This window comes from Rhinopithecus bieti, unplaced genomic scaffold (genome assembly GCF_001698545.2).
Source record: "Rhinopithecus bieti isolate Rb0 unplaced genomic scaffold, ASM169854v2 scaffold_38691, whole genome shotgun sequence".
In the NCBI taxonomy this organism is placed as follows: domain Eukaryota; kingdom Metazoa; phylum Chordata; class Mammalia; order Primates; family Cercopithecidae; genus Rhinopithecus; species Rhinopithecus bieti.
The window spans coordinates 858,729-873,614 of record NW_016816690.1 but is presented as its reverse complement, the minus strand read 5'-3'; the positions used below and the strand labels follow the sequence as shown (position 1 = coordinate 873,614).

At 40.3% G+C, this 14,886-nt stretch overlaps 1 protein-coding gene across 5 annotated transcripts in view; it reads right to left on the bottom strand.

The window, feature by feature from the left end:
* SSH2 (slingshot protein phosphatase 2) overlaps nucleotides 1-14,886 on the bottom strand; it is a 316,292-nt gene that overhangs the window by 131,136 nt on the left and 170,270 nt on the right. The window contains exon 1 of one of the 5 annotated variants that reach the window (XM_017855095.1): nucleotides 14,120-14,445. The exons of 3 other annotated variants lie outside the window; for them this stretch is intronic. In XM_017855095.1, coding sequence (XP_017710584.1) covers nucleotides 14,120-14,247 — 128 coding nt within the window. In that variant the 5' untranslated portion in view covers nucleotides 14,248-14,445. Of the gene's footprint in view, nucleotides 1-14,119; nucleotides 14,446-14,886 lie in introns of those variants that run through there. One more of the 5 variants, XM_017855093.1, reaches the window with a different exon arrangement.

Below are 14,886 nucleotides of genomic sequence, written 5' to 3'. Positions count from 1 at the left end.
GAAGGAAAAAAAAAAAGAGATGATACAATTATGGGAAATTAAAATGTTTGATGTCCATGAGAACTGTGGATATTAACATTAAGAGAAAGAGTAACTTAAAGGGACATGGGACAGAGGACAGTCCGGAAGAAATGGCATCTCTCAAGAGCTCTGTTGTAAGTGGTATTTATTTAAAATCAGAGAAAAAAACTCTCATTCAATTTAGCCCTCATGGAGACTAACTGGTTTTTAAGACTCAAAATTCAGAGAACAGCAGAGACAAAAATGCACTGATAAGATGCTGAGCTCATAAATGTGACTAGCTTTTTGCTGGGGAGATGAAGTATGCTTAAAGTTTTGCTTAAGTTGCAAACAGATAAAGCCATATGCAGCATAAACTTTTACACAGTCACCACAGAAGACAAGCAATATAAAGTCCACAATTAGAATGCTCAGGAGTTGAAACATCCTGTTATGGATCATGAATATCCATGTAAATTTTGATGGATAAATATTAAGTACAGATGATAAAAGTAACAACCATAACTGGAATTTTTATTGTTCTTTCTTGTGAATAATTATCTCACGTGATATCCAAAATGTCCTGAAATGAGGCAGATACCATCCTCAAACAAACATATACAACAATTTAAATAGTTTAGTTTATTACCAAAAAAAATCAAATAATTCTACTTCTACCCCGGAAGCCTAAAACTGCTACAACTTTTTAAGAAAGCTTATAATTGGCTAATACTGAGGCTTCTCTTTATTTAGGAGTGATTCAAACCTCTGGATTTTGTTGCTTTACCAACTGTAACTAAGCCAAATCCCTCGAATTACTAAAAGAAGAGTCATAACCCTCTAAAAATAGATTAATGCAGAAAACACAAGTTGTTAAATTCACACAACATGCAAAAAAGGTGAGCCCAAATTTGCCCTTTGGTGTGCAACAATAACAATCTATTTATAAATTATTGGCTGCATTCTTCCAAATTACAGGAACACCTAAAAAGGCCTTGATGTTCTTAGCATATTTCTTTAAGGTAAACTTAATTATGTTAGTTATACAGCAGTCATTCTGTATCATTCAACAATGCAAAGCTAACTCTAACCCTAACTAAAAATAGGATACTGATTTTTTCTTTCACTTTAGAAATTGAAAAAGTATGTGAAAGATTCAGAAATTGTGTGATAACATCTACATCACTGTTCTTTAGCCCCAAGGCAGTTTAACATATGGTAGATTAATAGGACTCACATTTACTGGAAGGACCCAAGAAGAGATGTGAGCAAATACAGCAGTCTGAGCCTCGCTTATTCCCAGACCCAACAGGTCTTGGAAACAGAGACTGACAATATCTGTAGTTATTTGGCTTTGGGCAGTGTTTATCAGTGTTAAGTCTAGAGATATTTCCCAATTTCAGGAGTAAATACAGGTGAGTACAAAGGCAAATAGCAGTAATTTAGAAAAAAAGAAATCCATTCTAGACTTATCAGAAAGAAATCTTGACTTGAGCATATCACTACCTCATCATTCCTGTTCATCTTCATTGTACAGATTTATTTTACAGTTAACTTGGCTAAGTATGATTCCAAGAAGGCCAAAGAAGAGAGCTCTGTTTTTATACCCCTCAGTTATAGGCTAATTACTGCTCTACTAATTTTTAAACAATCACAAGTGTGGATAAAGCCACAGAAAGTTACCACAATAATAAAAACACAAATGCATCTTTATACTTTGATAGGGGATCATTAACTGTTCCTTCACATTTGAAGGCCGTAACACCCAGAAGATTCACTAGATGTAAACCAGTTTGATCAGTTTCTTTAAAATATTCAATTTTAAGGCTATATTCTCTAAGGATCAAAACAACCACAAAAGTCATTATTAATTTAAAATCAAAGAGGCATGTCATACCTCTCTTAAATATTAATATTAGTCTCTTTATCCATGAAAAAGAGAAAAAAAAGCCCTTAAACTATAAATGAATGCCTGGTTTCAATTACTCAATTATCAATTATTCAGTTATGTTTGTCCATTTCTGTAGAAGACAAGATCTAGATTTTAAGAGCCTCACAGATGATAATTATATTTATTCAATGAGAACACGGAAATTTAAAAATGTGAATGGTAAAAAAAAATTCCTAAAATAAAAACACTTGGAATAAAACTTCTTGGTTCCAAGCTTTAAAATACAGATAATCCTACTACAGAGCTGTTTCAGAGCACAGAAAAAAATGAAAAACTACCTAAATTATTCTGTAAATCAGACATAAGCTGGACGAAGACAGCATCAAAGATTCAACAAATATTTAGATCCCTAAATGCAAAAACTTTAAACATTTGTAAACCAAGCCTAGCAATATGTTAAATGAATAATGCAAAAAGGGTGTAGTTTAGTTATGTAAGGATGATTCAATCTCAATAATTCAATGTGTCATTGCATTACTAGTAAAGGAGAAAATATTATACCATAGATATAAAAAAGTAGTCAATAAAATTCAATAACTATACCTCACTGAAAAATTAGCAATAGTAATACTGCAATAGAAATATTGCAAATTAACAATAGTAAGAAATGCCCTCAGCTGAAGCCTTCTTTTCACACAAGCCCACTAGTATCACACTATTTAACATTAGAAGGCTAGCCAAAGCAATGAGAGTTATAAATACAGTCATGCGTCACTTAATGACAGGAATATATTCTGAGAAATTCATCACTAGGCAAGTTTATCATTGTGCGAACATCATAGAGTACACTTACACAAACCTATATGGTACTGCCTACTACACACCTTGGCTATACGGGATAACCATATAGGTGACAAACCTGTACAGCATGTTACTATACTGAATCCTGTAGGCAACTGTAACATAATGTTAAGTATTTGTATCTCTAAACATATCTATGCATAGAAAAGGCACAGTAAACAGTAAAAATGTGGTATAAAAGATAAAAAATGGTACACCTGTAAGGGGCACTTACCATCAGTGGAGTTTGCAGGACTGGAAGTTGCTTGGGGTGTCAGTGAGTGAGTGGTGAGTGAATGTGAAGACCTAGGACACGACTGTAATTACTGTGGACTTTATAAACACTTAGGCTACACTAAATTTATTTTAAAAACTTATTTTTTCTTGTTTGTTTTTTGAGATGGAGTCTTGCTCTGTTGCCCAGGCTGGAGTGCAGTGGCATGATCTCGGCTCACTGCAACCTCTGCCTCCCAGGCTCTAGAGATTCTCCTGCCTCAGCCTCCTGAGTAGCTGGGATTACAGGTGCCCGCCACCATACCCAATTGATTTTTGTATTTTTAGTAGAGCCAAGGTTTCACCACGTTGACCAGGCTAGTCTCAAACTCCTGACCTCAAGTAATCTGTTCACCTCAGCCTCCCAAAGTGCTGGGATTATAGGTGTTAAGCCATTGCACCCAGCCAAGCTTTCTCTTTTTTCAAAAGTTAACTTTATCTTACAGTAACTCTTTTACTTTATAAATGTTTTAATTATTTTAACTTTTTGGCTCTTTTCTAATAATACTTAACTCAAAACACAGAAAAATCAGCCGGGAGTGGTGGCTCATGCCTGTAATCCCAGCACTTTGGGAGGCCGAGGCGGGTGGATCACTTGAGGTCAGGAGTTCGAGATCAGCCTGGCCAACATGGCGAAATCCCATCTCTACTAAAATACATACAAATTAGCCCGGCGTGGTGGCACGCACCTGTAATCCCAGCTACTCGGAAGGCTGAGGCAGGAGAATCACTTGAACGCAGGAGGCAGAAGTTGCAGTGAGCCAAGATCATGCCACTCCAGCATGGGCAACTGAGTGAGACTCTGTCTCAAAAAAAAAAATAAATAAATAAATAAATAAATAAAAATAAAACAACAGAAAAATTGTATAAATGTACAAAAATATTTTCTTTCTTTATATCCGCCTCCTTCCTTCTTCTTATAAGAGACAAGGTCTCCTCCGTTGCCCAGGCTTCAGTGGCACAATCATAGCTCACTGCAGCCTCAAACTCCTGGGTTCAAGTGATCCTCCTGCCTCAGCCTCCAGAGTAGCTGGGATTATAGGCACAAGCTACTGTACATGGCTATATCCTTATTCCATAAGCTTTTCTATTTTTAAAATGTATTTTTTTGGCCGGGCTTGGTGGCTCATGCCTGCAATCCCAGCACTTCGGGGGGCTGAGGTGGGCAGATCACGAGGTCAAGAGATCGAGACCATCCTGGTCAACACGGTGAAACCCCATCTACCAAAAATACAGCAACAAAAAAAGTATTTTTTTNTTTTTTGAGACAGAGTCTTGCTCTGTCGCCCAGGCTGGAGTGCAGTGGCCGGATCTCAGCTCACTGCAAGCTCTGCCTGCCGGGTTCATGCCATTCTCCTGCCTCAGCCTCCCAACTAGCTGGGACTACAGGCGCCCGCCACCTCACCTGGCTAGTTTTTTTCTATTTTTTTTAGTAGAGACGGGGTTTCACCAGGTTAGCCAGGATGGTCTCGATCTCCTGACCTCGTGATCCGCCCGTCTCGGCCTCCCAAAGTGCTGGGATTACAGGCTTGAGCCACCGCGCCCGGCCTTTTTTTTTACTCTTGAAACTTTTTTGTTAAAGACACAAACACACACACTAGCTTAGGCCTAAAGAGTCAGGATCACCAAGATCATTGTTTTCCATCTCTGTATCTTGCCACACTAGAAGGTCTTCAAGGACAATAACATATATGGAGCTGTCAACTCCTATGATAACAATGCCTTCTTTTAGAATACCTCCTGAAGGACCTGCCTGAGGCAGCTTTACAGTTAACTATTCTCTTCTAAGCAGAAAGAAAGTACAGCGTAGGCTGGGCACGGTGGCTCACGCCTATAGTCCCAGCACTTTGGGAGGCCGAGGCGGGTGGATCACCTGAGGTCAGGAGTTCAAGACCAGCCTGATCAACATAGTGAAACCCCATCTCTACTAAAAATACAAAAGTAGCCGGGCGTGGTGGTGCATGCCTGTAATTCCAGCTACTCGGGAGGCTGAGGCAAGAGAATCGCTTGAACTCAGGAAATGGAGGTTGCAGTGAGCTGAGATTGTGCCATTGCAATGCAGCCTGAGCAACAAGAGTGAAACTCTGTCTCAAAAAAAAAAAGAGAGTACACTCTATAATAATAAAATGTTCAATACAGTAAATACATAAACCAGCAACATAGTCGCTTATTATCAAGTATTATGTACTGTACATAACTGTATGTGCTATATTTTTATACAATGCAGGTTTGTTTGCACCAGCATCACCACAAACACATGAGTAATATATTATGCTATGACATTATGACAGCTACAGTCACTAGGTGATTTTTCATCTCCATTATAATCTTATGGGACCACTGCTGTATATGGTCTGTCATTGATCAAAATGTTGTTATGTGGTGCATAACTGCACTCAGAGAGACAAAACGCATTTACAGATAATATAATCATCCATGAAGAAAAGTCAAGAAAATCAAGTAAAAACATATACTAGATATTAGAACCAAGTAAGAGTTTTAGCAAGATGGTCTGATATAAAAGCAAATATCAAAAGTGATAGTTTTATGACCCACCTGCTGTAACTAATTAGAAAATGTCATGGGAAAGTGGAGCTCATTCACAAGAGCAGCAAAAACCTTATAAAATGCCCATGAATATATCTAATAAGAAATGTGTAATTACCGTAAGGAAAACTGTACAATTTAAATGAAGAACATTTAAAAAACAGTGAATAATAGACCCACACATCACATTCTTCATTGGGCAGGCTCATTTTGTAAAACTGTTAATTTTCTCCAAAATTAATTCAGAAAATTTCAATCAAAATCCTAGTACAATTTTAAAAGTGAAAATTGATAAGCTGATTCTAAGATTTATCTGGAAAATGAAATAAACAAAATAGGACACTGAAAAATACTAACAAGGAGGTAAAGCACTGGCATACAATTGTCCACTAAATCTATAATAAGTAAAATGAGTACTGGTGTATGAACAGAAAAACATGAACAGAACTTAAGAGTACAGAAGTATACTCCAAGCATCTGTAAGAATTTAATATATATGTAGCATTTCAAATTAGTGAAGTAAGAATGTATTAAATAATGGTATTAGAATAACTATCCAATTGGAAAAAAATGGTTAAGCTAGATTCTTCCCTCACACTATAAATAAAAATAAATTCCAGATGTTTTAAAGAGTTAAATATTTAAAAATGTAGACATGCTAGAACAAATATAAAATAATACTTTGATAATCCTGAGGATGAATGGTAACAGGTTTTTAAAAAGCAAGATGCAAAATCTTGAAATCATAAGATAAAATACAACAAATTTGACTATATAAAAACGTAAAACTTTTATATGGGATGCAAAGTTAAAAGGCAAACAATAGGCTAGGAGAAAGTATGCTTGCCACATACTCAGAATATATAGAGAACATAAAAAAGAAAAGGCCAAATATCAATAGAAAATGGTCAGGAGCACAAACATTCAAATCACAGAAAAATCACATAAAAAGATGCTAAACCTCCATAGTAATAAGGGGAATTGTAAATAGAGAGGTATTTAAGAGCAGGGATTCAGGGACTCTGGAGTCAGACTGCCTGTGTTTGCATCCTGGCTGGATAATCTGAGACAAGTTAACCTCTCTGTTCTTCTCTTCTGTAATTGAGGATAATATCTAACTCATAAAGTTGTTAAGAAGAGACAATGAAATAATACATCCACTGCTCAAAACAGTGTCTCTTACATAATAAATGCTCAGTAAAAATTATCTGCCTTTTTTTTTTGTGTGGACAGAGTCTTGCTCAGTCACCTGGGCTGGAGTGCAACAGCATGATGTTGGCTCACTGCAACCTCCGCCTCCTGGGTTCATGTGATTTTCCCTCCTCAGCCTCCCGAGTAGGTGGGATTACAGGCACCCACCATCATGCCCGGCTAATTTTTGTATTTTTGTAGAGATGGGGTTTCACCATGTTGTCCAGGCTGGTCTCGAACTCCTGAACTCAGGTGATCCCCCCCACCTCAGCCTCCCAAAGTGCTGGGATTACAGGCGTGAGCCACCGCGCCCGGATTATCTGCTATTAATATTAATATTATTGGGGTCGGTGAAGATATAGGGAAAGATATGTTTACACACTGCTGGTTAAGAGCAAATCGGTAAAGCCTTTTTAGAAAGCAATTAGGCAATATGTATCAAATTTTTAACATATACACAACATTAGGTCCAGAAATTCCACTGCTAGAAATTTATCTAAAGAAATGTTTACATATGTATACAAAGATGTGTGTATCAGAACTGTGAGTGCAGCACTATAGGAGCTCTGCATGCAGAGACAAGAAACGCTGGTTCTAGTTTCAGTTCTACCATCAAGCCATGTAGCCTTGTGCAAATCACTTCAGCATTTTGATTCTCTAGTTTGTTATGCTATAAAATGTGGACGATGACTTGCCCAATCTGCCTCAGAGGAATACTTTAATTAAGTCAGGGTCCTTAGGTCATCATCAGCAGCATCATCTACGAACTTGTTAGAAATGCAAATTCTCCAGTCACACCCTATACTTACAGAATCAGAAACTCTGGGGACTGCGGGTAGCAATTTGTGTTTTAACCAGCCCTCCAGGTGATTCTGATGCAAGCTTAAGTCTGGAGATGAGTTCATGTGAAAACCCTTGTACAACTACAAAGTGGAACTGAAAGAGCATTACTACTATTACTAACACAAAAAATAAGACTTTCTACCTTTTGATTTCACGAAAAGGCACATTTTGGATGAACATCCAATATGCTCCTCTACTGTTGAGGCTGAGCCTTAGAAAGCACTGATATGCTTCTGGGAAGTCAAGTTCATATATGAACCAAGTAAATAAAAATATTTTAGGTCAAGTATAAAAAGCTTAAGGTAACCTCATTAGCAAATCAAGCAATGTTTCAGTGCCTTAGCTTCAAGACAAGATTTTTTTGATCAGAGGTTTTCATAATGGGAATATTTTATTTTATTTAGTTTTATTTATCTATTTTTGAGACAGGGTTTTGCTCTGTTGCCCAGGCTGGAGTGCAGTGGCACTATCTCGGCTCACTGCAACCTCTGCCTCTCTCGTTCACACCATCCTCCCACCTCAGCCTCCCAAGTAGCTGGGACTACAGGCATGCACCACCATGCCGGCTAATTTTTTGTAGAGACAGGGTCTCCCTGTGTTGCTCAGGCTGGTCTTAAACTCCTGGGCTCAAGGGATCTACCTGCTTCGGCCTCCCAAAGAACTGGGATTATAGACCACTGCACCCAGCCAGGAATATTTTAAATGGCAGTCTTTGCCAGCATTTTATCTAACAATTTTGTACTCTTCCCTGAGCTTTTTAGGACACAAAAATGGCCACTTGTTTAGTATATAATGATAACACTAACACTTTGGCTCCTTGCTTAGTGACTACTTCCCAGGGACTGAATAATAGCTCTCTAGAAAATAATACAGGCTTCCATATTTTTCAGAAGTTCAAGTTTTTGTTTTACTAAAATGCATGTACAGACCCTTAAAGGGTATGAACTTTTTACGATCATTCTCATCAGTCTAATCCAAGACTCCTGAAGTCTGACCAAATGATTCTCTGGGTTGCTCATATATATATTTTTTCTAGTAGAATTAACACTTAACAGTATAATAGTAACTACAGTTTATTTCTGGAATGATTTTGATCATTTATTAATGTTCTTCATTGACAGGTAAAAAATAATACTATATTTGGTGAGTTTTATACAGCGGCAAGGGTAGACCTTCATCTAATAATGATGACATAATTACCAATAAAATACAGTAATACCCCAGCTATTCCATAATTTCACCTATCATATATAACACAGTTGAAAGTAATAACAGCCTATGAAATTACCAAAATAGATGCCCAAAAGCCCACACTCCAAAAGTCATAAACTTTCCTTCCTAAGAGAGTCCACAGGATCTCACTTTGGTCTATTTACTTTTTTAAATTTTATTTTCAAGGAGACAGAGGCTGGTCACAGTGGCTCACGCCTGTAATCCCAGCACTTTGGGAGGCCGAGGCAGGCGGATCACCTGAGGTCAGGAGTTGGAGACCAGTCTGACCAACATGGAAAAACCCCATCTCTAGTAAAAGAAAAAAAAAAATTAGCCAGGCATGGTGGTGCACGCCTGTATTCCCAGCTACTCAGGAGACTGAGGCAGGAGAATCGCTTGAACCCAGGGGGCGCAGGTTGCGGTGAGCTGAGATCACGCAGCCTGGGCAACGAGAGCAAGACTCTGTCTCAAAAAACAAACAAACGAACAAACGAAAAAAAAACAAAACAACAAGAGACAGTCTCCCTCTATTGCCCAAGCTGGAGTGCAATGGCACGATCATAGCACACTGTAATCTCAGATTCCTGGGCTCAAGCAATCCTCCTGCCTCAGTCTCTTGAGTAGCTAGGACTACAGGCGTGAACCACTACACCTGCCTGCCTGCCTATCTAACTACCCACCCATCCATCCATCCATCCATCCATCCATCCATCCATCCATCCAACCACCCATCTATCCTCTCTCTTATCTATCTATTTATTAGAGACAGGGTCCTGCTACATTGCCTGGGCTGGTCGGAAACTCCTGTCCTCCCAAAGTGCTGGGATTACAGGTGTGAGCCACTGCCCTTGGCTTCAATTTACTCTTTAACACAATTCGCATAGGATTTGTTTCTTGGTGGGTTTTTTTTTGAGACAGAGTCTCACCCTGTCGCCAAGGCTGGAGTGCAGTGGCACGATCTTAGCTCACTGCAACCTCTGCCTCCTGGGTTCAAGCAATTCTCCTACCTCAGCCTCCGGAGTAGCTGGGACTACAGGTGCGTGACACCATGCCTGGCTAATTTTTTTGTATTTTTAGTAGAGACAGGGTTTCACCATGCTGGCCAGGCTGGTCTTGAACTCCTGACCTCATGATCCACCTGCCTCGGCCTCTCCAACTGCTGGGATTACAGGCGTGAGCCACTCCGCCTAGCTTGTTTCTTGGTTTCTAAACCTACAGCAAACCTGAGGGTAGCAAATGAGAAAGGGCAAAAAGCTCTTTTGAGTGGGTTCTCAGCAGTGACAAGAGAACCACTGGGCTAAGTGTACTCATGTATCAAGGCACCCCACCCCTCCAAATGCAAAATCTTTTGAGTCAGTCTTCACTTAGGACCCTAAATCTGAATTGTTTAGCTGCTCCCACTAGTTATTGTTATGTCCGTATCTGTACCACAGGGAAATGCTCACAGCAGTTGAGGTTTATAGAATCAGGTCTTAGAAATAACACTTCCCTTTAGGAAAGAGCTTCTTAATCTCTTTTGAGATCACAGATCACTTTGAGAATCTGATTTTAAAATATATTTATCTACTCAACATTTTCATATAATCTCAAGGGGTTTGACTTTTTGAAGCCAATCCATAGACCTCTAGGTGACCATGGACCTCAAATTAAGAACTTCTTTATTAGGTGCTAACAGTGGGTATATTTAAGTTCATAAAGTTTAGTAGTGTACTCAGAATGATTCCTAATAAATTTTTTAATGATGATGACTGCGCAACATTATAAATGCTAAATAAACATGACCTCTAAAGTAATAATAATAAATACAGTTTGGAAGAAGTGAATATTATAGCAAGTCTCTTCACAGAAAAAAGAAGTGGCTAGGCACAGTAGCTCACTCCTGCAATCCCAGCACTTTGGGAGGCCAAGGCAGGAGGACCACTTGAGAATGGGAGTATGAGACCAGCCTGGGCAACAAAGTGAAACGCTGTCTCTACAAAAAAAAAAAAAAAAAAAAAAAAAAGAGAGAGAATCGCTTGAACCCGGGGTGGGGGTGGCGGGGCGGCAGAGGCTGCAGTGAGCTGAGATCATGCCACTTCACTCCAGCCTGGGTGAAAGAGTGAGACTCGGTCTCAAAAAAAAAAAAAAAAATCAGCCAGGTGTGGTGGCACGTGCCTGTGGTCCCAGCTACACAGGAAGTTGAAGCAAGAGGACTGCTTGAGCCCAGGAGGTCAAGACTGCAAGTGAGACGTGTTCAAGCCACTTCACTCCAGCCTGAGTGACAGAGCAAAGGCCTGTGTCAAAACAAAACAAAACAAGAAACAAAGAAAAAAGAAGTGGGGAAATAGAGACAAAATAAAAGACAAATATTCCAAAATTCTTTAAAAGTTTGTCTTAGTAGCAAAACTCAGTATAGCAAATATATTTTTTCAGGAAGTTGAAGATTTCAGCAGTCAAAGATAACTCCTCAGACTGCCAAGTCTCAAAAGTGACCTTGCAACTACTAAGACAAAATACCATTTTTATAGTGGTTAAGGGCAGTGGCCTAGGAAATAGATCTAGATTCTAAGGACAGTTTTGTCATTTACTACCTATATGGCCTTGAGCAACTACTTAGCTTCTCTAAGCTTCAGTTTCATTATTTATAAACAGAACAAATTAGTTCATAAGGTTGCTATGATGATTAAATGAGATAGATGTACATTAAACTCAGCACAGTGAAAGTGGTCAATACACGGCAGCTATTAGTTATTAATTTTAATTAACTTTTTGTGTAGAGATTTACAGTTCACAAAGTGTTACCAAATATATGATCTCTTATGATCTTATGGGGTAAAAACCACTGTATCCCCATTTTACAGTGGAAGAAACTGATGTTATATTATTTACCCAAAGACACTAACTAGTAGGAAAAACAATTTGGACGTGATTGACCAGAAAATATTATTCACAACTCCTTTCCCCTAAAAAAGTTTAGAATCTCTGCCTTTTAAAAATTATTTTATTATTATTATTATTTAAAGAGGCAGGGTCTTGCTCTGCCACCCAGGCTGGCAAGCAGTGGCACACTCATGGCTCACCGCAGCCTTGAACTCCTGGGATAAAGTAATCCTCCCACCCCAGCCTCCTGAGTAGCTGGGACTACAGGTGTGTACCACCACACTCTGCTAATTTTTAAAATTTTTCATAGAAACAGAGTCTCAGTACGTTACCCAGGATGGTCTTGAACTTCTGGCCTCAAGTGATCCTCTTGCCTCCCAAAGTGCTGGGATTACAGGTATAAGCCACTGTGCCTGGCCTTTTTAATTCTTTTTTATTTTTTTGAGACAGGGTTTTGCTCTGTCACCCAGGATGGAGTGTGGTGGCATGATCACGGCTTACTGTAGCCTCAACCTCCGAGCTCAAGCTATCTTTCTACCTCAGCCTCCTGAGTAGCTGAGACTACAGGCATGTGTCACCACACCTGGCTAATTTTTTCTATTTTTCTTAAGATGGAGTCTCACTATGTTGTCCAGGTTGGTCTTCAATTCCTGGGCTCAAGTGATCCTTGCACCTCAGCCTCCCAAAGTCCTGGGACTATAGGTGTGAGCAACCACACTAGGCCCTTTTAAATTCTTCTTATTATGCTTATTAGGTTGGTGAAAAGTAACTGCAGTTTTTGCTATGACTTTTACTGGCCATGAATACACATAGCATAAAATTTACCATTTTAACCATTTTAAGTGTATATTTCTAGGGTATTAAGTACTTTCACACTGTTGTGCAACTACCACCATCCATCCCTAGAATTTTTTCATCTTCCTCAAATGAAACTTTGTACTCTTCAAATACAAATTTCCCACCCCTTCTCTCTCAACCCCTAGCAACCACCATTCTACTTTACTTTTCTCTGAATTTGACTTCTATAGATAGGGACCTCATATAAATGAAATAATATAGTCTTTATACTTTTGTGACTAGCTTATTTCACTTAGAATAGTATCTTCAAGGTCATTCATACTGTAGCATATGTCAGACTCCTTCCTTAAGGCTAAATAATATTCTACTATACATACATACCACATTGTTAATCCACTGCCATTTTAAAAGTACTGTTAACACTATTATTTTCATACTTGTTATCAGTGTCAGATTATCTACCCATTAACTTCTCTTTCACTCCATGTCCCTTCCCCTTTTTAGACGGAAAATGCCAGTCAGTTTATTTAATTGTGGAGCTTTTACAGTACAGGGCAGTAAAACAACTTTTGTGATTTTTTTCTATTTTTTTAGAAGCTCCACCACGAATCAACACACAGGGGTAAAAAAGAAACTCAAACGAGTTTAATTATACTTGGTAGACTAGGAGGGCAAACTATGAAAATAATAAATTAGTTGTACGATTATCTAGAAATCACCTTACATGACCTTTAATAAGGGATAATGTAAAGTTTCTGTTGTTGGACATTAAAAAGTTGACCTGGGAGGGAGACAGTAGCTTTGCTTAAGTGCAGAGTCTAGGAAAACCTCAGCAGGTGACTCCTCTGAAGCCACTTGGAATGAGCGTCAATACACTAACACAGACCAAACTGCTGCTAAGTAACCTTAAACCACTGCATTGACTTAAGGATGGAACCTAGATAGGAAAAATTCCTCTACTTGATAACTGTGAGGTGAGATTAACCACAAGCTTCAGCACACACACTTCTCAGAACTTCAACTCTCTAGAGACTTCAAAAACAGCGACGATTTAAAGATGCACTTGCACTTTGGTGAATGAAGGTGTGCATGCAGGTTTGGGCTGTAAGCACGTATTAGTAGTACAGGAGGAGATAAAATAGAAACTACCGAAATCTAGCCTTCTGGAATCACTCCAGACTACAATCAGCAGGAGCGAAGAATGGCCTTTCTTTTTGTAAATGGCTAGCAACAGAAACTTATTTAAAACAAACAAAACCCATAATCATGGAAGGCTGCTCACCAGGACCCACAGGGACTCCCGCTTCCGATTCTGTCGACCACCCTTCACCCCAGTCTTCCAAGTGCCAAATGGCTCAGCTGTCACTCGGTCACCACAACTACTCAGGGACAACTCGCACTTTCAAAGTCCCTCAAAGTTTACCGGAAATTCTCCCAAAGGATTCTTCCGTCCAACCCCACCCCGGGACACTTTCCGCCTCCATGAATCCCCCCACTGTTCTACCCCAGCATCCTTCCCTCCAGACGCCCGGAGACCTCCAGGCACGCAGGATGCGCGCTCGCCCTCGCTTGCTTGCTTGTTTGCTCCCAAGGATGCTGGGGAAAGAGGCTGTTCAAAGAGCAAACTTTCTGAGCGCGGAGGCGGAGGGCGCGCGGCGGACTCACAGCTGGTTGATGGCGTTCTGCGAGATGACCGCGTTGGCGGAGAAGTAAGGAATCATGTCGGGGCCACCGAGGCTGCAGGTGCAAGTGAGAGGCGCCTTCCTCTTGCGGGCCAACGTGCTCAGGGTCATGGGGCCGGCTCAAAGTGCACAACTCCGCATCCTGGCCTCGGCTCTGCTCCGGCACGAGGCGCAGGCGGTGCGGGCATCCGGCGGTGGAGACGGGCCCGCCGGGTCGCGCGGGGGCAGCCGCCGAAGCCCCGGGACTGGGCAGTAGAGTCCGGACTGACGGGCACCGCCAGCAGCCCGCCCCTACCCGCGTCCGGGGCGGCGGGGTGGGCGGGTCCTGAGAGCGGAGAGGGTAGGCCCGGCCAGCGCCCCGCCCCAGATCTCGGGACGCCCGCGCGGATCCCGCAGCACGCGTCACAGCCTTTAGGGCATCCGGCGGCCTCCAAGACACCGCTGCCTCGGTAAGGGAGTGAATCTAGTCGGGGGTGCGCGAGAAAGGCTTGCATTTCTCTAAAGGAGGATGTTTCAACAGAAAAGTCCTCCCTCTTAAAGATTGGCTTTATACATTGTACCTCAAACCTGTTTTGACAGATCTTAAAAGTTTAAAGGCCATAAATTCACAAGTGCAACAAATATGTTTCAAAGACTTCCTATGTGATGTGGAAATTCAGCGCTTACACTCACATACGTGTGTGTGTATGTGTGTGTGTGTGTGTGTATGTGTGTATATATATATATATATTTTTTTTTTTTTTTTAAACA